Genomic DNA, 27,095 nt, shown 5'->3' on the forward strand with positions numbered 1-27,095 from the left:
AAAATCTTGTATCCTACTTTTGTTTCTGTCCAAACCTGATGTGGCAGCATCAAATAAAGAAATGCTAATCAGCCTTAACTAGCAGAACAGCATAAATATTCTTTGTTTTGATATAAGCCAAAGTGAAGCAACACCTGTATCAGATGAATTTTAGAAAAATGCATTATGCTGAGGAAGATACATTCAAGCATCAGAAGCAAAGTGTGTGCAAACAGCAGAAAATTTCCAACAGAATTATGTAGAGTCAGTTCTTAGAAATAACCAGTAAACAGACTGGTTTATTCCTGTCTTTTTGACCAACATGAAAATAATAATTTGAGAGGAACATTTCTTTGCACTTGCTAAGCCACAGGGCTTTCTTTAGCCAAGTGCCCTTCCTCCTCCTTGCCCTCCATCACGTGCCATGTAACACTGCACAATGTGAGAAAAGAAAAAAATACCTGAAAATACAGGAAGGTCAGATGTTCCCTAAAATACCTTCATTGAATACAGTGGGATCTCCCTCAGGTGATAAATAATTATAGAACTACATGGTGATTTCATCAGCTGCTAATTAAGAAAAATAAAGCAGGCCAGAAAAAAGTATTCTAGAGTTCAAGGTTGGTTTTAAGAGGGAAAGAAGGTTATTTTTCCTGAAATTATAATTATGCAGAAAAAGGTAGGTCACTACAGCATGTTGGAAAATTTGGATCTTTCAGAGAAGTGGATGGAATCAAACAGTTTCTGTTCCCACACAACGTTTTGGCTATATACTTTTCCTAAAAGTGTTGGAAGGAAGCAAAAACATCAGAGCTGTAATTCACCCCCAATATGTGTTTGAACTAGAAAGTCCATGCATGGCTCCAGACACCCACACCTTCTCTTGGCAAGTTGGCAGAGTCTGCTCAGGCGTGCTCACAAAAGATCCCCTCCCACAGGAGGAACAAGCTGATGAACTATAAAGGTAAAAACAACTGGGGAAGTTTGGGATGTGACTGTGCCAAGCCAATAAATCACCTATGAAACAGAGGTTTGCAGGCAGCTAAGGCAAAGCAAAGACACACCAGAGCAGGACGGCTTAAGAACTAGCAGAGGCAGCCAATTTTAACAGTTTTGAAACAAATATGCAGAGATCTAGATAAAAATTTCAAACAACAAACAAATGCATTTTTCAGATGTTTTAAAACAGTGATCAGTACATTGAAAGAACACAGAGGAGTCTTTTGTACATCCCTCTGTATAAATGAATCTGTCTCCATGGAATTTATTCCTGACAATATTTGCAAATTTTTAGACATTTAAGGTTCCCGAAGCAGAGACTTTGCAGAAATATAGATACTAAGCTTTCTATTTATATAGAGCTTTATATAACAGATGAAAAAATAAAAGGAACAAAAAAAGAAAGGTGCTGGTAGTTGGATTACTGCCCAAGTGGCCAGTGTATGAACCTTCATTATGGATATCCAAAATTTTATTCTCCTTGGCAATACAGCAGGTCATGGTTTTTATTCCACTTATAGCCTGGTTTCATCACTGCTATTATTAGTACTACTATTATTGTTTTTAATTCTAGAAAAAGATCTGGCAGTTGTTTATAGAAACTATTTGGGCTTACACTCTGTTTCTTTTTCTCTATGCCATGACTTATTTTTTTCCTCTGTTTTCTGACCTTACTTTGCTCCTTTGTAGGCTTTTCCAGAATGTCTAAAATACTAGAGAACATTTTATCTTGATTACTTTAAACCAAGATAACACTTACTGTTGTTGTATATGAGCTTTTATTGCTTTTACACTGGTAACCATTTGCAGTTTTCTTCTGTGTCCAAGCCTGAGCTGACACACAGCAGCAGCTTGTCAGAGAAAACAACAAATAGTTTGTGCTGTTCCGGGTAAACTTTCCCTAATGCAGATCTCAGTTGTCACCTAGCCCCAAACACCAGGGCCTGCAGAAAATCTGCCATCCTCCCTCCTTCTTCTCTGTCTGCCAGCCCATCAACCTTAGGAATTCTGCTCGACCTCCCATGGGAGCCTTGGAAGCCATCTATCCTGCTGATCCCATTCTTGCCCTCAAATCCCACACCTGGGCCGTACAGGACCTGCTGTCTCACCCACCTGGATGGGGCTGAGCTCAGCTTCAGGCGAGCAGGGACAGCTCTGGTGCCCAGGGACAGCTCTGCCAGTCCCTGCTGCTGGACACCCTGCATCCTTCTGAGCCTGCTCAGAGCTTGCTCTCTACAGGACTGCACTTTGCCTCACAGAAAGGAGACTGAGATGAGAGTGTGACAATGATTAAGGACCTAATGGGCCTGCAGGCAGAGCAATTTCAAGTCTAACATCATCTCTGATCTGGTGTGGAGCTTCTCTGCCCCAGTGCACCTGAGCAATGGTGTGCACTGTCATCTGTACAAGTATCTTAGCTTCTCATTACCTTGTTCTAACCTGGTTTTATCTTTGACAGAAAGAAATCCTGATGAACAGCAACATGGGCTTAAAATCTATGCAAAAGAAAATTAAGGCTTTAACAGTAAAATTTGTTCACATATCTCTGAGGCTTGGCATAGGAATATTTCATTCTCAAATGACTGCTATTGCTTCTAAATGCCTAATTTTCATAAATCTATTTGGAAATATCACAGTCATAGTGACAACTCTTTCCTGTCCCATATCTTTGAGAGGAATGAAGCACATCAGCAGAAAACAGATGGCTGATAGTGGGCTGTCTGTGACAGCATGTGTTTCATTCTGTGTTATCCCTCTGACTGTCCTTATTTATGAGCTGATCATATCCAAAGGCACATAATTTACACATTTCTGTGCCTGCAACTATGATGCCTTCTCATTTGGATATCAGAACTGTAATTCAACTCACTGTTTAATTTCCATTCTTTTTAAGCCTTGCATGAAGAGGAAAGGCCTGTGTCTGTCTAGAGCAGCTTGAAGTCTGTCCCCCCAGTTAGGGAGCTTTCAGTGGCTTCAGCAACTGGGAAGATGCACATAGTGCTGAGAAAGCAGAAACAAAGAATCAACACCAAGGAAGAGATAAATGTATTTATGGTACTAATGCAAAGAGCCTGACTTCTCCCCTGCCTGGCATCTCTCTGTAATCACTTATGCTTATGCAAAATAGAACAAGGTAGAACAGTGCTGTAAAAAATATGCATTTTTTCTGCAAAGAAAACATGACTGTGAAAGTTACAACCCATCAACCCTCTGAGTTAACAAGAAATAATGAACAAGTTAAAAATTCTTCAGTCAATATCTAGAAGGAAAAATGAAATAGTTTTCCATGTTATTTGAACCGAATCTGCTGCATGATGCTAATTGTGCCATAAGGGGAGTGAGATGTGCTGTGTGTGGTAAGACTCTTGCTAATGTTGGTTCATGAGCCTCAGCAATCTTTTTGCCTCCCCACCCCTGACACCTGAGTTGGGAGCTATTGTCCTCTCCAGCTCTTGCACTACTAAATTTACATTCTTCTTCATTATTCACCTTTGTTATCTTTCAATTTTTTACTTGTGAGCCATTCATCTCCAAAGTTACTTAAAGAGCTGAAAAATATTTATCAGAAACATTTACACTACCTTCCCCTTATGTGACAGTTCTTCCCATTAGTGCAGGATGATGAGACTCTGGAATAAGGATTTGCTGTGAAAATGATATATCTCTCTTGAAATCCAAAAATTGACTTAATGTGCAATTCCAAGTATTCTGTGAGCATAAGCAAGAGTTTAATGTGTTCCTGGAGGCCTAATTCGATCCACACCTCAGGTTTGCTGTACAAAAGTGGCAGAATGTGATACGATGGAACTAGGGAAGGTGATTACTGGAAGAATGGGTAATCTTAATTAACCCTCCCTTTTTCTACTAAAAGTTTTGAGATGACTCAAGGATGAGGTAAGAAAGCCTTCCAACTACACTAGTCTTTCACAGTGCCTTTGTTCCTGCAAACAAATGTTACATTTATCTGTGTCAATTGAACTCCACCTGCCTGTTGACAAAATGCTGTGGGCTGCTGGCAGCGTGCACAGAGCAGAGCGTGGGGACGCTGCAGCAGATTACCAGAAATCGCTGTGATTTACTGTCATCCTGCTCCAGAGGAAAAACTGCCTCACATTACCCTTACAGTGATGAGTGTCTGAGTAACTCCACTGATTCTATGCAGTTGGTATAAATGTGCATTGGCCTTACAAAAAAAGCAGGATATGACCCAAACACTTTAAGGAAGGTTTTAAGCAGTTTGGTTAGCCATGAAAAATCCTTTCTCTTATGGGCAACTAGCAGAGATTGAATGGAAAGAGTTTCCACTAAATCTTTATTAAATAGTAATTTTCTTATAATCAAAGAGCCCATGATTTTGTTCAGGAGCAGTTTAAGACTGAAACAACAGAAAATTATGTATAGTTTATGCCAGATAGTATTCCCTTCATTTGGGCTTTGACTCATCCTCCTAACACTGCAGGAGAACCCACTAGACCTGTGAGCACTGTGAGATACCCAGGGATGAAAGCAGCATTTCCTTTGTGGTAACAACTGCTTCTTATCCTTCACAAATGCACAGTCCTACTCACCTCACCCTCCTCCAGGCTTTAAACCAACTTGTCCCTGAGATTGAGCTGGTTAAACAGTGCTACAATACACTGTAATCTCTGAAATCCCTTGAATGAATGGGGACAAAGGAGTGAGGGGCAGTATCACATTATTCAGCTGATCAATGGAAGAGCATGTACAGCAGGTTCTTGTTTAATATTTAAAGGACCTTTTTCTTCTGTGACCTCTGCTTATGAAAATCTGATGTGTTCAAGGCTACTGTACCCCCTGTCTTTTCACAGAGAACATCCCAGATTCCTGTTTGTGCTCAGCTCAACACTCCCAGAGACAGGGAGAGGAGGCTCTAAGTGCCCAGTCCTGCTCCCCTCGAGGAAAGCAGGCTGTGCTCTCCCTGCTTCTCCTCTTGTCAGTGGGACAGCAAAGGCCCCCACTGCCACCACTGCCCTGCCAAGCCTCAGCTGCCCCATGTCGCTGCCTGAAGTGTAACGGGGGGTAAAGCCTACCTGGGAATGGTAAAGAGGAGGGACAGAATTGGGAGCATGCTGCTGGGAATGTGCTATAAAGAATTGAAAGGTTAAGTGAGAGAGCAGGAGAAAGAAAACTATCTTTGTGATTTCTACCAGGTGTCAGTTTTATATTCTACCAGTCATGTATTCCACCAGATCTCATTATAAAAATATAATGTACTAATTATAAACTTTCATAGATTTTTCTCAGGCACGAGGTGTAATTTTGTTTTTTCTTCTGTTTTTCCTGTTATCACCCTAAAATAAACTGTCTGTAACCCAAAAGTAATCTAGTGAAGTCAGACTATAGAATAATCTATGTTTGCAACAAACCTAGACCTTAGTAAGCATGGGTACTCTGTTTTTTAAGAGATTTTTACGCTACTGTTTGTGTTTAAATTATTGCATCCTAGACACAGCTAAGTGTGCTGCTAGAGGATGCAGGCAGTCCCTGGAGCAGCTGGGTAATCCACTCCCACTACTATGGGGCTGTGCCAAATTTCTGGCCTATCAACAGCCTTGGGCTTTTTCACTTGCAGAATGTTTTCTGTCAGATTTAGAAAGGAGCCCTTGGTCTACTGCCTTCTCTGAATTTCAGCATCTTTAGGAACTTCTGAACAGAGCCGGACACTGGGTAGCCTGGTGCTGAATGTAATTGATAGAGATAAGGTACAGAGAATCCCACAAAAATGAGAGTGGAAGGAGAAGGAAAGTATGCCTAAACTTTTTCTGTTTCAGTGTTCTCCGTTACTCTGCCTAAGACATTCTAATGTGTAACAAATAGGAAGAAATTGGTCTTTGGTATGTGGTATATCATCCTTGTATAGCCAGTGCATGCAAAACAGATCCTTTCATAGTCAGAAGGGGGTAAAATGAGAAAAATCTGCAGTTCATGTAGCTTTTTGATATCTGGAGTACAATTTGTCCATCTCCTACCCAGATTCTTAGAGAGATTAAAAAAACCAAATTAATGCTTCAAGAAATATTGTCAATAGATGCAAACAAAATGGCCCACATGATTTCTAATGTGCCCAGACCATGCATTGGATGACCCCACCCCAGTCCTGACTTGGAACAGCCTAACCTTGAGGTTGTGCCAACCATCCCTTTTTCTTTAGCCCCATTTCACTCAGGTGAAGTTCCCTTCTCGCAGGTGACACAGTGCAGGGGTGTGAAGGGCAGGACAGCTCACTTGGAGCTGCTCTGCGTTAGCACTGCCAGCTGCCTGTGCAGTTTTCCTGTGCATTCACCATTAGCACTCCTCAAGGAGGGTTCACATCATTTTTCCCTGGTGAAGACACACCCTGTGCTCTCAGTTGTCAGTTTCTGTGCTGCAGTTGAGAGCTCAGCTGCTGTAGGAATGGGATTTTCAGAGCTCCATAGTCCTATCGATTTTTCCATGTGCCCACCAAACAGCTGATAATTTCTGCCTCTTGCTAATCTGGATTTGAGATGAGCCAGTAATCTAAAGAAGAAAATCTTTTTAATCTCCTGAGCTGTTCAATCCCACCTACATTTCATTATTGAAAATATTTTCTATATTTTTCTTTTAAAAAATGGAATAGCTAGGGAAAAATGACTCAGGCATTGTCTGAATGAAATGCTATCCTGCATGATAACACAGCTTCTCTCACAAATATTAGTTCCACTTCTATTGCTTTATAATAAATGGTTGCAGCTGTTGCCATGGCAATTTTAATTTTTAAAAATGGATCCAACTGAAGACAAGAAATGCAGCTGTTGTTATGAGAAAGTCTAAAATAAATCCAGATGTGAATTGTATGATCTAGTGTTGGCAGTAATAACGTCAGAAACAAAACACGTTACATGTTTTGTTTTCTTGATATACTGGAGCTGAGGATGGGGATTTAGGGATATTCTGAATTGTAAGTCTCTGTTTCTGATCCAAATATAGCAAATAAACAGAATGAAATTTCACCTTAGGGAAAGGCACTTGCTAGAAAAGCTGGTCAGCCTTGCATAGAGAATGGCAGTAATATTCCTGTAGGAGAAAGGTGGGCCTCAAGCTCTCCTCTACCTTTCTGCTAATATGCTAACATTTTATTTTTTACAACTTATAAAAAGAAAAATCCCGGCCATGGTAGAACTCTTAGGATTGCAATATTGCCTGTTGTTTACTGCCTTATCACTATACAGCCTGAAGTTCTTTAACCTGTTAGACCTTTAATGTGAGAACATGAAAACAAATTACTGGACAGTGCTTTACAAAGAAACACAATCCAACAAGTCCCAGTACATGCACTAATGGTCATCCACTGGAAAAACCCACTGTGCTGGGCAGGTAAATAGTCCATGTAAGTCTCTTCTGGGAAAAAAAACATTTAAAGATAGAATTTCTGAGAAGGTGATAGAAGAATAGGTCCAGACTTATTTGAAAGTGAAGTTTACCTCTGGTGAGTGCTGGCTGAGGAGCAGTAGCTTCCACAGGAGCAGAGAGGTGTTGGGGGCAGCCTGTGAGTGTGACAGGGAGCGGAACCCGGGCAGGGCAGCACATAGGCTCAAAGGTGGCTGTGCATCCATCCTGGACCTTTTCTCCTTGCCTTGGAGCTGCAAAGGCTGCTCTGCCTGGAGCCCTTTGAAGCTGTGGCTGGCTCTCCACAGCCTGGGGGTTCATTTCAGCAGCTTGGGGCTGCTGGACCTTGTGGAAATTGGTTTGCTCAGGCGTGAAGTCAGTGCTGATTACAGCACCTGCCAATAGCTCTTGGCAATCCGCAGGATTGCTGAACTTCACTCGTGGTAAAATTAAACAAAGAGAGGGAATCACCACTTAGGCAGGGAAGTTGATGTGGATAGAATTTCAGTCCCAAATTCTAAGGCAATTAAAACAGCAAAACCTTCTTTTTATCCATAAGGATTACAGCAAGAAGAGAAAACAAGAAAACACAGAAAAATATACACTCAGACACTCATTCTGTTTCTCTGACTTCCATCATTGGGGATATTTTACTCAAAATAACTGGAAGTCTGTATTTCTTTATCCTTTGTACAGGAATTTTGAATGATAAGTCACCTTTAAGCCTTGCTACTTTAAAATGTTCTGCTTGAAGGAAATCTAAAAGTTAATCAGAATCTTGAAAATAATCTGGATAATAAAATCCTACCCATCCAAATTTCCTCAGTATAAATCACTTGATCAAAGTGACCTAATACCAAACATACTGGATGAGAGGTTTAGCTTTGATAAGAATTAATTATTTGTAAGTAACCATGCTAAGGCTTTTGGACACACAGCTGCCAGCTGATTGTGAATTATTCCTCAGTGCTGAGACTGAAAGAGTTAAGGAACATCTTCCTTTGTTAAAATGAAGGTATATGCTATTGGCCTATCCAATGCACTGTGAAAAACCTCACAGAAATGACAGGCAGCCAAACAGATAATTTTTCTTTCTGGCTTTGTAAAGACTTCATTGATTTATGGATAAACATGCAGTATAACACATTAATTTCCACCACTTAGTTTAAAAAGAAATACTTTCCCCAGACAGGAAGTTCTATGAGGCTTAAACACAGCTATTAATAAGAGGAAAATTATTCTGCCTAGCTTCGTTACCCTCATAATTACTAGAATGTAGGAGTCTTGCCTCAGAAACTTTTGCATTCACTTCACTCTAACAATGCTCAGGGAAAACACTCTTCAAGCTATGGACTACGTCCTGCTAATGCTAGAAATAAAATGTAAAACTGTGAACATCCTATAATGAGAGTTTAGAATTACCTTTCACCATACTCTCTAGGAATAAAAACACTGTAATAAAGAAGACGTACACTGTTAAATGGTTCAGGAGGCTGATATATTTCTTCAGGAATATTTTCATCTAGCTGTAACCTTTTCCCAGTGTGTCTGAGGCAGGAACAGCAGCCTGCTAGGCACTCCATTATTCTCATTTCTCTCACTATTGCTTCTGGCTGTGCTTGCTACAGATCAGTTGAACAATGTGGAAAGAAAAACAGGTTGATTTCTTTTAAGTGAAAATAAAGTAAACTTTCAGTGAATGGGGATTCAAAATTAAAATGCTTTAAAGTCTAAAACTATATTACTTTTGTGAGATTTTGCAATGGAGAAATTACTAAGGGCAAAATGTGAATATCAGTTTATTCAGTGTATTGTTGGGATACTACTTTGTTCAAAGTTTCAATAATATTTAAACCTTCCTTTTAAAAATCCAAATTCTAGCATCACTATGTCTCCCCAGAAACATGCTGAAATGTCATTAGAAATCCAAATAACACATCCAGATACACACATGCACATTACATTCAGAATATGTAGATCATTATAATCAGCAATTAGTTAGGGAACATCATTGCCCTGAACACGGCAGAACTGAACCAGCTCTGTCACACGGAGCTCTCTCAGGGCCACTTGCACAACTGCTGCCCTGAGTGTTTTCTGTCTCTGTCACAGCTTGTGACTTTGCCAAAATGTCACCATTGAGACTACATTGCCACGTTGTATTTGAAATTGCCATGAAGAGATTTTTCTCTCTCTTTTTTATTCCCCTGTTTAAATTGGCATTCTGCAGAGCCATTATAGAGAGGCTACCTCTGTGCTTATCTTGGACAGAAACCTTACAACCACATAATTACAAAGCTTTCTCACTGAACCACTTTGAAATTCAGACTTGAATTTCATTTCCAAGGGGAGGAAAGAGGAAATTATCCATCTGTTTCCTACATAGCTTTCACCCTTGTGAAAATGTGACAAAATTATGCAAATTTTTAAAGGTTTCCAAAATGTTTAGTTGACAAATCTCAGTGGAGATCTCATAAACTTCATCAACTAAAAATCTACCAAGATCTCATTTTTTTAGGCATGTACCATCTAAAACTTAAATATGTGGCTTTTTCCCCTGCAGCTGCTGGTCCCCAGACTCAGCCAGCTGCTGTCCCCAGTGCTGTGAGTGTCACATCACCCCTCCTGTCCTCATTACCTCCTCTGTTTGTCACAATATAATAAGAAGGATAGTGAAGAGGTGCTTGCACCGGGAATGAAGTCAGGGTCTCTCTTGACTTTAGGGTATGAAGGAGGTTGGGGTTTACAGTCCTAGAAATAATAATATCTAGAAATAATTTCTTTTTATCTCAGGTGGGAGACCTAGGGACTGGAGAGTGCCACAGAAGTGGTGGAGTGGTCATGCAGCTCAGGGCAAAGGGTAGAGTGAGATGGAGATGCTGGCCATTGTCTTCTGGAAAGACAAAGGAGAGAAAGACTGAGACCAACAGAAAAGCAGGTGGAAACAAGGAGAGAGTGGAGTTTTGTTACCATTGGAATGAATCCCAAGAATAGAAATTTGCTGAGTCTCATCACTGAAGCAGCTGTGAAGTGCAGTAACTGGAGGTTTGCAGTCACTCCTGCTGTGCCTGGCACTGAAGGAAGGCAGCTGATGCTGCTGTTATCAATTATTCTCTTTGCTCAAGTGACATTAGTATATCCTGAAACCATTAAAGCTCCTACTCCAAAAGGTGAAACATGCACACTGAAATGATGTCTTGGGTATGGAGAGAGGGGGGTGTCTATGCATGAAAAAAATGAACTTAAAATAACATTTAATTAAAATGTTTACAAAAGGTACCTCTCCTTTGTAAGATATGAAAATTTTGGGGCATTACTTAACTAGTGAGTGTCTGATAACATTTGCATTATTTTTATGTGCTTTATGGACAGTTCCTCATGCATATATATATATATATACATATGCACATGCAAAAGAATTTCACGAAGATTTGTGTCAGTTCTAACAGCCTCAGTAGTTCAAGGATTTGAGCCTTAAAAGATCAAGGCTTGCAGGAGGAAGCAATTTACCTGATATTGTTGGTAAAAAAGACATGCTTAGAGCAGGTCAGAATGATGAAATTCAAATTGAACTGTAGCACAGAGGTTCTGGAGTGGTTCACAGAGGGATCACAAGAAACATCAGTCTTTCCCAGTGTTCCTGGGTAGCCACTGGAAATAGTCCATTCTCCCACAGTAGGAATGGGTTCTTTGTTCATGTAATCATAACCTGATGTCCAAGGAATAACAGCATTTTTATGGAGTATCCTGTTGTGACAAACTCTCTGTCTCTCTGAGATAACTGTGCTCTCCAGGACTGTATTTCTGGGAAGGATTTGGGCAGTGAATAGAAATTGGTGGCTACCTAGCCAATGAAATGGCAGAAAGGACTCCCACACCTTTCTGACACACACTCCTCCTCTATCTTCTCTGCCAGGAGACAAGATATGTATGTTAATTTATTGCAAGAGCCAGGCAGACTCTTACATACAGTATTTCATCCAGAGAGGATGAAATCAGATTTTTTTGGGAACACTTCAAGGGAAATAATATCAATACTATCATTTTAAAATAAAAGGGGTTGTCTCTGTAAGTAGAATCAGACTCTGTATGAGTTGTCTCTGTAAGTAGAATCAGACTCTGTATGAGTTGTCTCTGTAAGTAGAATGAGACTCTGTACATAATTATCTTGCTCTCAGGAAAAATCTGTCTTATTCCCTAGAAAAAGGTTATTTGGACAAGAAAAACCATCTGAAGAGCTCAAAACCCAGGCTGACTGTGGTACCATGATGTACTTCAGTTCTGAAGAGTTCCCAACAGAAATATTTGAAATGAAGAAGCTTTGATGCCAGTTTGGTCATTTCCAGGGAAAGTGTAGTTAAATAAGTGCCACTTAGGTGTGATTTGCAAGGACTGCAAGCAGCACTCTTAATTCTGAACTTAAAACTTATCTGTCTGTTTGTGTACAAGTGGATGGAGATACCTGCAGCTCCTCTGGTTTGATTTGGTCTGACAAGTACAGACATTCCCAGCTGATTTGAGCTAAGCTCCATCTTCATACACCCCTCAGGGCAATCTCCATAACGTTGCTCACTGAAATCTACTTTAGCTCAGCAGTCTGCAACTGAGGGCTGCCTGTTCAAACAAACTGCACAGACAAAGCAGTGCCAATTAGAGAACTGTGGAGGGCTGGCCCTGCCTGGGTGACTGGTGCCCACCCGGCCACTCCATCGCTCCCTCCTCTGCAGGATAGGGTGGGAGGAAGAAAATAAGATGGAAAAAAGCTCAGGAGTGAAGATAAAGGGACATTAATAAAGCAAAAGCTGTGTGGGAAAGCAAAGGAAAGCAAAAGTTTTATTCTCTGCTTCCCATTGGTGGGTGATGCTCAGCCACGTGTGTGGAGCAGTTGCTCTGGAATATGAATGCAGTAACATTTATCTGCCCCTTCCTCCTTTTTTTTAGTTTTTATTGCTGAGCACATCATATGGTACAGAATATCCCTTTGTGTCCTCCCTGTGTCCTCTCCCAAGTCTCTGCCCACCTCCTACCCCTGGGATGCTGGAGAGACAGAGCTGCTGCTGGGCCAGCCCTGCTCAGCTGCACCCAAGCACTGCTGGGCTCTCAGCAGGGCAAAGCACAGCCCTGTGAGGGCTGCTGGGGAAATGAGCTCCAGCTCACACACTCCCAGCAGCACAGAGAGTATGGCCTTCAGCATATATCAACTAGATCCTAAGTAAAATTTTAATATGGCACTAATATTGGAAAAAGTGATATGAAATAATGAAATGTGAAAAAATTGAGGAGTAAGAACTACTTCCTGAAAATATTCTCTTCTGAGTGTCCATTTTCATACTGAAATTTTGGCTTTAAGAAGCATTACAGAAATTCAACAGCATTTTTTCCTCTGGTTTAAGTATAACACTGGTCTGTACAGTAAAGCTCGTGGAGGAAAAAAGAAAGGAAGTTTTGTTAAGCAGAGATACAAACATTTTATGTGGGATTTCCTCTATTCTGGGAAAGAAGCTCTTTTAAAGTTCCTGCTAATAGCAAGTTTGGTTAGCTTCCCAGTGCTCACATCTCCTGTTCCAGATGGTCAGTGACGTGAAACTCTAATTATCATCAACAAAATAAGCTGGGACTAAACCCTTCCTCAAAGGTAAAAAGAGCAGATGGACAACCAAAATTTCATTATTAGAGAAATAATAGAGGAAAGGACTCCTCATCTACCTTTCAAAATGACTCAGTAACGTGATGCACAATTAACTCCTTGTTCTATTAATATATAAATTACTCTGTTATTTGACTGCATGAATGGCTGCTTGTTATATAAACCTTTCCAACAATATTTGAAATAGCAGCCAAATCCATCTTGTCTAAGGGAACCAGTAAATGAAATGATTGGGCTGAGCTTCCATCCAGCATTTTGTTTGCTTTCAGGTTTTCAGGGGATTCTATTTTATTCTCCTCCACAATGTTACAGACATCTCTCCACAGGAATATTGGTGGGAATAAAATCACAAATAGTATTTATCTGGAATGAGGCAAGGCCTGTATCCAGAGATCCAGTTAGTCATTGGTCCAGAATTGTGTCTCCCACACACTGAAATCCCTAAATATTTGTCAAGGATTCCAAGCCATGCAGGTCAGGACCATGGAGCACTCTCCCTGCCTGTTGGGTTCCAGTGCTGGTCTCACTTAGAGCTGGGATTTCTGGGTCAGGCTTTGCAAAGGCAGCCCCTCATCTACACCTGCCCCTGCTCAAACTGAGCTCATACAGCCCTCAGTCCCCCAGGGCTGCCCAGCCAGACAGCTATAAAGGGAGGGTCTGGGAGCACCCTCTGTATTTCTGGCAGAATCTTATTCCTTTTCTGAATTCAGGTTCTCTGCCTGATTGCAGCATATCACTCTTTAGAACTGGCTGTCCTAATTCCTATTCTGTTGCCACTTTCCTAAATTCAGGAGTAGATTTTGATGTACTACTTAAGGATTTCAATATAGATATTCATAACAAAACAATATAAAACTGAAAAATTGCATCAGAGAAAGATAATCAGATTTTACTCTGCATCTTTATGAGTAAACAAGCTTTTCTTCTCTCTAAAGAGTTCTAGCTACAGGTTTATATATCACTGTCATGATCTGTAGTTACACAATGAGCCTTATCTCTGTTTCTTGCTTCTTTTTCCTAGCCATGCCTTCACAATGTCCATTTGTTGCTTTCACCAGCTCATTTTCTTACATCTTCATTTCACTATCTCTTCTCACCTTAGAAATCTATTTTCTTTAAACAGGAAAATATTGCATGTGTTGATACTTTTTACCTGTCACCTGTCTGATGGCACAGATGCTTTTTTTCCCTCTTTCCTTCCTGGAAAGGTTCTGTGCACACTTTGTACATTAGTTGGCAAGGAGTGAGGCTTTTATCCTTTTGGAAAGAATTCCTAGGCTGAAGAGTTCTATGTGTAGGTACACTAAAGCTATTAGCTGTGTGTATATAAGGGCCCACTTGTGGATAGAAGTTTTTTTTTACACTGTTTCTCTGTGCTGATAATGTCTAGGATGTGTGAATAACATCTTAGCACTCAGGTACATGTTGAGAATAAATAAAACTTAAATTAGTTTCATTTTCACTCCAGTGGCTGAGCTAGTATTGTAAGAGACACTAAGGAATTGCATGAATACATACAGGGTTTAAAAAATGGCTGAAAATATAAGGGCCATAGAGAAACCAGCATCCTTTTTCTTTTCTTATGTGATGACTCAATAGTATTTGTCATTTGCTAATGGTGCCTAACAAATCTCAGCGTGAGGAAGGGGATTCAGGCTGACAGAATTCCTTGTGTTCTTACACTGAACAAACACACCTACAGGTGGGGAGGAAGCTGAAACAAAGGGTTAGCTAAGAGAAAAGTCCTTGTTTCTTAATTGATACACACGAAACAAATGATTTTGACACAGTACCTATTGAAACCCACAACATTGCTTTCAAAGGACACTTTCTGAATATAACTGCAGTTTGTGGGAAAATTTGATGTGAGAACATTCAGATGTCTTTCCTCTGTAAAATTTGTTATTCAATGTGCTCAGGAATCAAAGTGTGGCAAAAACTATACAGAATAATGCTTCAAAAGTGGAAGGGCAAAGGATCCAAATTAGAGACAGTTCACGACAAAAGAAAAAAAGAAAAATATAATCATGAAGAGAGCTTCACATCTACTGAGATATACATCAAGCAGACACCCATCATAACTTTCAAAGACAAGATTATTCTTGCAACTCCCAGCTCTCAACTTAATTATTCAGCAGCATGGTTACAATATCTCTTATTTTCCTTTGCAGAGCAGCTGATTTTAATATATAATACTCAAGGAACAACAATTGCAAATTGTGAGAAGTAAGGAAGTAACATTTGCAGATAATGGACAGTTAGATCAGTGGGCCAATGACCACATGAAATACAGACTGAATTGTTGTAACTGCATTTGATGTTTGTTCAATGTCTGTTTCTCAGTCTCTGATTACACTTCTCTCTTGTGTATGCTACATTCAAGTTCAGTGACCTAATAACAGAATTAAACCCACTGAAATAATAACAATACAGGAAAACATGTACCTAGAACCAGAAAGGTTTAAAGATTCTTATTAATTTTCTATTTGAGGTCCATTATATCACAAGAATTTCTTACATTTTGAAAATATCTTAACTGTACTAAAATTAGCAATGCAATGTCTGTGCCTAGCAATGTGTCAGAACCCACAGTGTGTCAGCAGGAATTCTCTTGTCTGCCTAAGAAAATTATAGGAATCACTGTCTGAGAAAAGACAGCCTTAGAGGGTGCTCAGCCCAAACTCAGCTGAACTCCAGCTTCTGAGTTATTTCCCCTGGAAATTGATACTGTTTTTCAATCAACTTTCAATAAATCAGTTACCCTTGCCATGTTATTTCAGAAAGCCTTATACAAGCTTCTGCCAAGAAAGAAGGGTTTGAGCATGACATTAACTTGTGTAAGGTATGTCTAGACTAGAATGAAAGTACTTTCTGAGTGAAGAGGTACAATAACCTGACTTGGTATATGTTTATCCTGGAAATATTTAAGAGGAACCACAAAACTACTTTTATCAGGATTTTCCAGTATTCTGGAAAACAAAGCATGTAGGAAATATTTGTGGCATAATTAGTCATATGGGTTTTTCTGGGTAAAAGCAGACATGTTTAATAATCTAATAAGTACTGTCTTGTAAGGGTCTGCTATCAGTTTTCTTAAATACTTGGAATTCTTGATGTTTATTTTCTGTGAGAATTCTCACAAATTTTTATTAAAAGGAGAATTTTATCCTAATAACAAAAAGTTGTTAGAAACTCTGGAAGTGATTTTGATATGAGGAAATCCTCTTTGCATCTCCCATGCTCTTGTTTAGAGAGGCCCTTGTGTGTGTGAGCTCTCCCAAAGGCAGAACAGCTTGTCAGCCTTCCTGCAGCCACTGCTGTCAATTCGAGTCACAGTGATCCCTCCTGCACAGATTATCTTAAAATAGCACACTAGAAATGAAACCTGCAGGTAGCACAAGCACCCAGGTGTTTGGTGGGGCAGGATGGCCACAGGAGAACTGGTGTCCCTGGCTGGGATTTTCACTGTGTGCACACACTCTTGCAGCAGCACAGCTCCTGTGACTTGCTAAATCCCTAGAAAAATGCAGGGGTGGCTGCTCCTGCTGCTGTCCTTCTTAAACTAAATGATAAACAGGACAGGAAAAATAGAGACTGGAGGGAGAAGCTGAAAGAAAGGAGAGAGATCAATCTAAGCCCTTGTTGGCAGACAGCCACGCTGCCTTCACCTTGCCAAATTGCCACCTCCTGCCATAAGGGCCTCCTCTCTTTTCTCTTCCTGCCCCTCCTGCAGCGAGTCACTCCTGCAGATATTATCTTACTTATTCTGTTAGATAATGAAAAGCAATGTGTATTTTCATATTCTATTTTTCTGGTTATCATTATGTAGTGTACTAAATTACTTACTCTTGCTTTTCCAGATTGTAAACATTATTCTCACACCTTTTTAAATAGACATCTATTGCTGTAATTATGAACATGTTGTGTTTGCACACAAGAATGATATGGGTTACAGGAGAAAAAATAGCTGTTCTTTTGCAGTGGCAGAAAAACAATTTTCTTCATTTAAACTCGGGTTGGTTTAGTAGGGTTTTAATGACCTGAAGCTAGCAATATTAACAGTATATCTTTACCTAAAATGCTGCAGGAAGATTATGTTGGGTTGCAGAAGTATTGTATTTGTGCAGAATTTGATTATTTAAGCCAGAGAGTAATGAAATGTGAAACTGATGATGCCGTGTATTTTCTTCAGCCTCTGCAAATGACTTTAGAAATCAAAGAATTGGTCACAGTGAATATATAAAAAATCACAACAATTTTCCAGTGACAAGAGATTCTATACTAAAGATTTGTAATCTCTCATGTAACAGCCAAGAAAACATGAGAGGTAGATAGGCTGAGGTGCAAACCTAGACTTGAGTACTGGGAAGAGCAGGGCTTAGAAACTCATGAATCATGTACTGGGAATACTGATGGAACTGGAATCTGATGGGACTTTTCCTTTGAGATTTGCTCTGCAGTTGAGTTGCTCCTTTGGGAGATCTGTGTGCTTTGGCATCGGGGTGACAGAAAACTAGACAGATTTCAAACACTCTGGGTTCCTTGAGCTGCTTGGAGCCCCACTGTTCCTCTGTGGGAAGCTCGCACTAACAGAGGAGGAGCCTCAATGAGCTGAAAATGTCTTGGCTGTTATTAAACCACAATGGAGGGAGATAAAAATCTCAGACATTGCCACCTACACACTTCTTCCCAATTCTAATAGCTGCTTCAATGCTGTTCTGTGGCTCTCTCACCGAGTTGTCTGGTGTTTGCTTACTTTTCCTTTTGTGCATTTTATTATCTGGTGTACCAGAGCTCTCCCAGGTGACACATTGCAGCCCCAGTCCCGGGATGTGACAGCCATGCTGTATCTCACCCTGGGCTGTATCTCACCCTGGGCTGCTGTGCTCAGACACTTAACAGCACCTGAAAACATTGCTCTTGCTCTGGAAACTCTGGGAGGAGTTCAGTGTAGGTGAAGGTTACTAGACTGATAATTGGAGAGTGATAAACTAAATAGGAATGCTAGTTCTTTTTTGTACTGTGAAACAAGTTTGGGTCTTTTTGCAGCAATTTTTATCCGTTGAAACTTCATGGGGTTTCAGACAAAATATTAAGCTCATCTTTTAACTACTGTAAACACTTGAACTCTGAGGGATAGGGCAAATCCTTGTTCAAGGAACCATGTTTTAAGGAGAAAGTTGGCACTGAATTGAGGCTTACTGTGAAGCACCTTCAAACATCGTGGAGAAGTGAATTTGACTTTGCAGTTCTGTTACTTTTAAGATTATCTGAGAGGATTATTTGTATTTCTGGCAAAGCTCTGGGAAGCATATAATGCATGTAGAGTGGAGTAAACTTGAGATCCCATTAATCATGTACTTAGCATCTATATTTTTAGGACAGCACATACTTGTGTGATTTTGGCCCATCATTTGTGATCTGTTTGAGATTCCTGAGAATAAAAAAGCTATATATAAATTTAAGATAATATTATCAGCTGAAGCTCTGCCAGCTTCCATAAACAGATGTAGATAAACAGATACTGTGTACCACTTTGTGGTTTTAATATTGGAAAATAATAATTGCAAAAAATAAAAAGAACCTGTCTTGAATTTTATAGTTGCTCTATGTCCTAAATGTTCATTTAGCATTTTTTTCCAAGATACCTTGTTTAGATGAGGAAAGAAATGGTAATAAATTACAGAATGTTTTACCGTTTTACAGAATGTACTGCTTTCTGGCTTAAAGAACATGAACTAAAATGGCATTCTGGATATACAGTTGCTATGAGCAGTATTGGAATTCTAGTGTTAACAAACCAAGAAAAATTCTAAAACTACATCTTTGTAACAAAACCTTCAAATGATATAGCTGTACTTGAACAAACCATATCAGTGAGAATGGCACCAGTGAGAAAAGCTTTAATGATCTCCCCAAGTAAAGCAAGGAGGTGGGTGTAACTTACTGTGTCAGCACGATAGCCACAGCATCATTTAGGACACTCTCTCCAAACAGGAGTGTGTACAAATCTGTATCCACATTCAGCTCATGGAAAATAGCAAGGACTGTCACTGCATGGAAAGAAAGCAAAGTCATTTGGTATTTTCATGTTCCTCTGGCAGTTCAAGAAATAAAGCAATGTTAGAATACAGGTTTGAAGGGCAATTGCCTAAGTGGATAACAATGAGTTAAGAAGGATCAACTGGAAAATATAAGATCCTTAAATTCATCAAGTCTATGAGTTTTGCTGCTGCAGCTGAGTTAGGAAGAAGCTTTCCCTCTCACACAGAGAATCCTACAGAAATGAAAATGTCACAGCATGTTCACTGTGCATGAAGCACTGCAGTCTTGTGACCACAGAGGAATAAGGGTGCTGAAAAGAGTTGGGTTTGCTGTGGATTTTGTGTGTGATGAGTAGGGGTCTACCTGTTTTAAGAAGGACATAATAACACTTACTCATCTGTTACACATGTCCACTAAGGGATGTGCAGCATGCCCACCCTGTCCTGCCCCACGCTCAGCAAGGATGTGGCTCATGGTACCCAGGAAGCCTCTGACCAACCAGGGTATTTGACACCTACAACACATTCTAAGGTTCCTTCAGCATACCAGTAATTTCAGTTCCTTCTTTCTCCCTGAGTTATCTCTATGTTTGATTTTCAGTTCACCAGTGCAATAGAAAAAATAGAGTGTGGTGAATTTAAATTGAAGGTGAGCAAATGATTTAGACACACATCATCAGGAGTATTCAGACATTTGGTTCCTATTCAGGTAATTAAATCCTGTAGATATTACCTTAGGCCTTCTCTGTTTTTCCCTCCTCTTTGCGGACAGGGGATCACAGTCCTTCCTATGGTCTATTTTGCACTTCAAAAACTCCAGCTGAAGAAGGCTGTCTATGTTCTGTGTATATCTTATTTGAGTGCTTATTATTCTTACTATTTTCTCTTTGCATGGACAAAATAGAACTTTCTAATTTCAAACAGAATTTAATGTAAAGACCCTCAATTACTTGTCTGGTTAAAAATTGCCTGGTAACTCACTGGTTCACTGGTGCTCATTCTAGTACATAGTTGTGCAATTGACTCAGTCCTTATAGCCCAGCAATCCTAAAGATTAGGAGTGCCTCTGGGATGCCGTGTTCACATCTGACATTTTAGAAATAAAAATAATATACTTTTACATTCACATGACTGCTGATAATTCATACAAAAGCATGACCAGCTGATTATGCTTTGTCTTAATGACATTTCTTGGAACTTTCAAAGCATTGCTGCTAAGGTTTTCTAAATGGCACTTAAATATCTATGTAATCTCAAAATCAGTTTATAAACCCAAAATAGATTCTCAGTTCTCCTGTGAGATTTTATGTTAAAGTGATCTCTGTTGATGTGTTATCTCTGAAGAATTTTGGAAGTGTTATTCTACAGAAGACAATTTAGGAGATGTGTGTAGCCGAACATTTGCTGATATAGCTATATTTAAATTAGCTAGTTATATTTAACCATCCTGGTAACCTTACCCATCTACTCCCACTGCAGTTATAATTTAAACTAGGAAAAGAGTTCTTTGCCCAGAATAGCTCAAAGGTGTAGGCAGAAGCTTTATTGACAAAAGATATTTTCTTGGTTCACCAACATCTATATTCAGGTTTTTGCCTGATTAGCAATGCTGACTTAATGTGCTAAATGTGGACTCAGTTTGGTCTCCTGCTCTCTAATGTCATTGGCGTAAAAACAGACTTGTTTTCTAAAACTATTTGCCACTTTCAGCTTTTGCTTATTAGCTAATTAGTTTGGGCTCTCGTTAATAGTCCCTGTGATACTGATAGAAGGAAAAGAAAACAAAGTAATCAAAGTCAGTGTACTGCTGGGGTGTGTGTGGAGCAGGCCAAGGCAATTAGACAGATGCCTACACATTCCTCTCCTTCCTCCTGCCTCCTAAATAAACAACTTTCTCTTCTTGTTTCTCTTCCAACTCTACCCCAAAAATGTTACTTTAATATTTTCAAATGAAAGCAAAATAATAAATCAAGCAACACAGATTAATGCATCAATTGGCTCTTCTGGGAGAAACTCCCCAGTTCACCCAGTTCTCAGAAAATATCTTCCATTTCAAATGTTTTCCCATTTCCAGGGGAGGTTATTGGATCTTCTTTACCTGTCCCTGACTGAAGGGTCCTGGTCTCTGCTCTGTCCCTCTGCTTGTCTGGCCAAAGGCAGAGCAAGCTTCATCCCCACCTCTGCTGACAGACATTTATCTGATTTTTTTTCAAAGAACTGAAATGATACTGGTTCCGTGAAACTCAAGAGAGTCTACTTGCTATTCAGTATTCTTATCATTTATAAATGCAATTATTCCTGAATCATGTCTAACCCAAATCTCCCCTCCTGCTTTTCAAGTCTGCAATTTCCATTCCTAGCCTAATGAGAGACAAAAATTTGTCATATTTATTCTGATTTTCTTTCAGCAGAATTTGTCTATTCAAAGACTCATTTCAGACATCTCCTCCCTAAATGACTCACTTCATTCAATCTCCTCCTTTAGTTATGTTTTCTTGCCCTCTAATCAGCTCATATCTTCCCTGAAATACAGTGCCTAAAACCACATCCCAGTAATGCAGTTGACACTCACTGTCAAGAAATAGAAGGAGAAAATGCTGTAGAACACATTAATAAATCCTGTTTTCCTTTTTTTTTTTTTGCTATGTATTGGTACTCATGACTTATTTTCACAGGTTGTAAACTTGAAATCGTTTTCAGAAGTGAATGCTCACTTCTTATCTGCGCCTATGAAGATGCTTTTCTTTCTAGTGTAGCATTTATCCTTGTCTATTTTAAATCGTTACAGCAATCATACTGAATCCTAACCATGCCTTTCAAAGTGTTTGCAATCTCCTTTCAGAAGAATATTTTACCATAAAGAAACACCCTCTGTTGCATTAGCCAAGTCATTAATGAAAATTATAAATAGTGTCTGCACAAGAACAGAGATCTGCAGGATCCTTAGCACAGATCCTTAGACCTTAAAAGGTCACCCTTTTAAGAGCTCCAGGAAACATTTTCACCTTGTTTTGACCACCACTCTCTGGGCACTTCCCCATAACCACATTTGCCTTCATTAATTATGAGAATCTCTGGGCATGGGTCAGAATGGCCACATCAAAGGGGATGTGCTGCTCTGCTATGGAAGAAAGTTAATTTAAGTTATCTCTGGACAGAATAATGCTCTAGGAATAGTCATCATGTCCAAGGAAGTCACATCATGTTTTGTCAAACAGATGACTTTAAAAGTCAAAGGAAATAATTTAAAAATAATCCTGTACCACAGTAACATGTCCAGTCTGTGAGAACTTTGGTATCTAAGTCAAGTTTGTAGATGTTGCACTGAAGTCAGCTTGGCCCCTGGCTTTCTGAAGGCACTGCAGAGCAGCAGTGAGTAGGGCTTGGTTTTTGTGTGGTAACTACTTAAAGACTCATATAATTAATTAGATACAACATGTATTATAAGGATACCAACTACTTTTCATTAAAGTACTCAGCATCTCTTGTTTCAGTGTAAGCAAATGAGGAGAGAAAAAGAGGTGGGTAAAGAAGTGGCTGGAAGGTCACGTCATTGGGGGAGCACGGACACCTTTTGAGGCAGTGGAAAACTGACACCAACAGAAATAATGTGTGCCAGAGCTGCTGACTCAGAAAGGGTTGTGGACTTCAGTTAAAATTCAGTGATGGGAAGCAGGAAATAGTGAGGCATCTAAGATTTTCACAGATTTTATTTATGCCAACAAAAGTCTGATTCACTTCTTCCCTGACTTCATGGGCTGAGGTAACATCTGTCACATGCTAAGCCCAAGATGATTTCAGTTGTACCCAAGTCATAAGAAGTGTTTGTGGAGCTGCTTTGTGAAAGGTGTCTTTGGACAAATGTAGAAACAAATTGGCTTGTTAGAGATGCCTGTAAAAAGTATCTATAACTGAAATATCACCAAATGACAACAATCCCTATGCTAACTGTATGCAGTGCTACTTTGCTGTTACTTTTAAAAGGAATAGGGAAACAAAAAATAAATTACAGCATTATATAAAGTACTGGTATTATTGTACCTCAGTCTTCTGACTAGAGCTATTAATATCTTTCATAGCTCATGGGCCTAAATTCTTTTAGGAGTGCAGTATCAAATGAGAAGAAAATAAGATTAGAGAAATCTAACTTTTATTTCCTATTGACTTTGTCTAAAAATAAAGTTTCCAATTTGAATTATAGACTCCTTTCCCTATTAATAAGTCACAGTCCTCACAGATTAGTTCAGTGGTGAATAAGATGAAAGCAGACATATACTTTAATTTAAAACACATTTATAAACCATCTTACATAGTGTTTGAAATGCATTACCTTGTTGTATTTGTACATTATGCTTCTTAATGCAAAATCCTTCGATTTTATGAGAAACAGAAACTGCTCTTTCTGATAAATATCCAATTTTATCAATAACAAGAGCAGTGCTACCCACAGCTCCAGTTCAGCTGTAACCATAGTAACTTCAAAAAGGGAAGAGCCTTGTGATTGTCAATGTGACCAAAGGTAAGGGAGTTCATATAGCTCAGAAATAGCTGTGCTTCAGCAAACCCTCTGAAGATAAATCAGTTTTCTATACTTGAAACGTCAAAAATTAGAAAAGAAAACAAAAGAACGGGCTAAAGGTATGTCTTTGGATGGGAAGGTGGTTGCCCAGAAGGTGTTACTAGCAGCAGCCCTGGAGGCTGCCAGAGTTATGCTGTGTGTGTATTTTTGGTGGCTGGGGCAGAGGTCCCGTCCTACCCCCCTGGGCCAGGTCTGTGCTGTTCATTGTCCCATTAGAGCCACAGGGACAGCTGGGCCACCCAGCCCTGTGTGCAGTGTCACTGTGCAGCTGGGCCACCCAGCCCTGTGGGCAGTGTCACTGTGAGGTCTCTGCTGGACAGTGTCACTGTGAGCTCTGTGAGGGGCAGTGGCACAGTGAGCTCTCTGAGGGGCAGTGGCACTCTGAGCTCTCTGAGGGGCAGTGGCACTGTGAGCTCTCTGATGGCACCCAGAGCTGGGGCTCCCCAGTCCCTTCCCGAGCAGGGACACCTGTGTGAGCACTGAGCACAGCCAGGAACTGCCCTGCCACCTCTGAAGGGAGCCCAAAACCCCTCCCAGAGTCAGGGCACATCAGAAACCAAATCCCTGTGCTAACACAAGGAAACCCTTTCAACAGTGAGACAGGGAAATCTGTGCTGGTTTATGCAGATGAAACAATAAGACATGATTTCCTTGACAATGTGATGAATTATGCCTATTGATCAGAATAAAGAAACATGTAAATGCTGGTGTCATGTTTTAAATCAAGAATAATGAAGGGATAATTTGGGAATTTAGAAATTCTATTTCTTAAAATTTAACCTCTCACCTGAAGTCTTAAAATGAGAAACTTTCTCTACTGAAAATGATAAATTATTGGAAGGAGATGTTCTCTCTAAGATGAATTATTTGGTCAAGAATGACCTTGTTTTGTCCCTGAAGTTTCTAACTGTCCTTTCTAGAGACATGAAAGTCTTTTGAGGCATCACAAAGTATTGTTGATATTTAAGGATCACAGTCTATAATGGAAAACACAGGCCCAAGTATATCCAGTCCTAAATTAATTTCTTAATCTTAGTTCAAGTGTTAGTTTTCCATGTAAGAGAACACAGCACATAAGAGCAATTCTAAATTATTTTTATGCCAAAATACCTAGATTAAAAATCTTCAGATATACTTCAGAACTAAAACCTGCAGAGTGCTGTGATATTATTTCCTTCTTCTTAGCAATACTAGAAAATTTTACCTGGCATATGTTTGTTTACTACCTTGAGATTAAAAATCTTTGTTTAACATGTAAACACCTACCAGTCATCTTTATTATCACAAATAAGGAGCTCAATCAAACCAACTTCTGTCAAGTCAACAAATCCGTTTTTAGCATCTTTAGAGACTTAATTGCTTTGCATAGCCAGGGGAAATTAAGTCTCTTTTTGAAATGAGTTCATAATCCTACACAGTGAAGAATTAAATGAAAAATCATGTAGCAAATCTGACAGGAATTTGTTATTTCATCTTAAGACCAATTTATTGTTGATAACACTAACAACATTTTGTTAAAATTTTCTTTAAAAAACCCAAAATGAACCCTAGTTATCACAGATAAAATCTTTACACTGATTATTTTATGCCCCAATATGTATCAGTTCTCTAGGGAGCCATGTTTGAACTGATTTTGGAATGCCAGTGAGCTCTTTACACACTTGAGATTATACTTCACTAGCAAATCCTAAAACACAATGAAATATTTTCAGCAGTGTCAACCATTTAATTAATGAAAAACTTATTTCAAAATTCTCAAGTCTTTGAGGGGCTGAAATTTATGGATAAGATTAGTGAACACATGAAACAACTTAGGATATTGTGAATTGATAGCAGAGGGAGCAAGACTGAACATTAAAAAACTCTTGGATGTGCACAGACTATATAAGCAGAGAAGTAATTAGAAACAATATTAATCAATGACAGTTTGTCACAATAAAAATAGTTTTTCAACTGCAGCTTTAGCTTTTTTGGCCAAAGGGAAAAGTAATCCTTGTAACTTATTCCTTACAGTGCAAGAGGAGCTTCTGTTTTGTTGATTTTTTTCCCTCTTGATTGTTCTAGATTAATCAGTGGTGATTTAATACTCTTATAATCAAAATCAGTGCATTTGTCTTATACATTACTCATCATAAGTCAACATTTGTGAGACTCAATACTCTTGGACTGGTAAATGGGAAAAGAAACTAAGCCAGCTGCAAAACCCTATTCATAGCACTATCAAGAAATAGGCTTGGAAATTGTAAGGATGCTTTCATTCCATACGCAGTTTATTTTCCTAGGTTTTCCTTGTGCTTCCAACTTCTGTGTTTTTCTCTTGCTCTGAGGATAGGCTTCAATCATGTGCTGAATCTTATTAATATGGCTGGGTGACTGAAGAAGTGGCAGCATATTGGATGTGTGGATTAATTTGAGAACAACAATTTCATGCAGCTTTTACATTAACCTTGCAACAACTGGTTTTGTAGAAACAAACTGTTTTATACTGTATTTTTAAGCTGTCAGAATGATAAATCACAAGCCCAAAATATTTTGTTAAATATTGAGACTTCATTTAAAGACTGGAAAAATGTGTAGAACAATATTGCTTTTTCTCATTTCTTTTAAAAGGCAGGGATTTGAAAACTTTATTCCTAAGTCTCTCAGAGAAGCTTCTCAAGGGTAGTTTTTAAACACTAATGCAGAATTTCACATACATCACAGAATGTTTTCTGTTCTGTCTCCTATACCAGCTCAGCTGAAAATTTTGCAAAAATCCATTGCACCCTTGAAGATTTTGTATTTTGTCTTAGCAGATAACCTCTAAAAATATCTGTTCACCTTCTCCTTTACTTTGTTCCCACAGCTGCAAATAGCAATGCTTTTATTATCTGAGTTATTGACAGTTTCAACATAACAAAACCTGGACAGATCTATGAAAGCTAGGCTAGCTTTGAGATTAGACTGTTTTAATTAGAAGGTAGGACTAGAAGACCTCCAGCCATCCCTCCAAATCCTAATGATTCTGTAATTCTTTGATTCCAAAATTGACTGATTCTGCTTCCCAGAGTTTGCCATTTACTGTAACGTTGGGCTTTAAATCTCACATCTGCAAATTCAAGTCAATTTCTTGGTATCTGGTTTTTTGAGTTATATTTATCCTGAACATTGATATCACATAAACAGTATTTCTATGACCAAATTGGAATGCTCCATTCCCCATATCTTTAAAGGGGGTTAGGTCACACATGGATGGGAGGTTGTGATTATTATCTGTGAGGCTCCAGCAGTTCTCATATCAGCGAGCAACAGGTGGTGTCCTGAAGATCAGAGAGCATTTTCCCAATCTTTTCAGTAACCTTAATTATAAAGTTTGTGATCTCAACCTAGGAAAACCAGCTACTAAAAACCCACAAGGAATTTCAGGAGCTGACTTGGACTTTGATTGACTTATGATTATCAAAATACCAGGTAAACCAATTTAACAGCTAAGGGAAGG

General features: G+C 39.3%; 1 protein-coding gene across 1 annotated transcript in view; it reads right to left on the reverse strand.

Moving 5' to 3' along the window:
* SLC9A9 (solute carrier family 9 member A9) overlaps positions 1–27,095 on the reverse strand; it is a 182,523-nt gene that overhangs the window by 116,469 nt on the left and 38,959 nt on the right. The window contains exon 6 of the mRNA XM_005489442.4: positions 18,942–19,047. Within this exon, the coding sequence (XP_005489499.2) occupies positions 18,942–19,047 (106 nt within the window). The remainder of the gene's footprint in view (positions 1–18,941; positions 19,048–27,095) is intronic.

The sequence above is a fragment of the Zonotrichia albicollis genome, chromosome 9 (assembly GCF_047830755.1).
Source record: "Zonotrichia albicollis isolate bZonAlb1 chromosome 9, bZonAlb1.hap1, whole genome shotgun sequence".
NCBI classification, from domain to species: domain Eukaryota; kingdom Metazoa; phylum Chordata; class Aves; order Passeriformes; family Passerellidae; genus Zonotrichia; species Zonotrichia albicollis.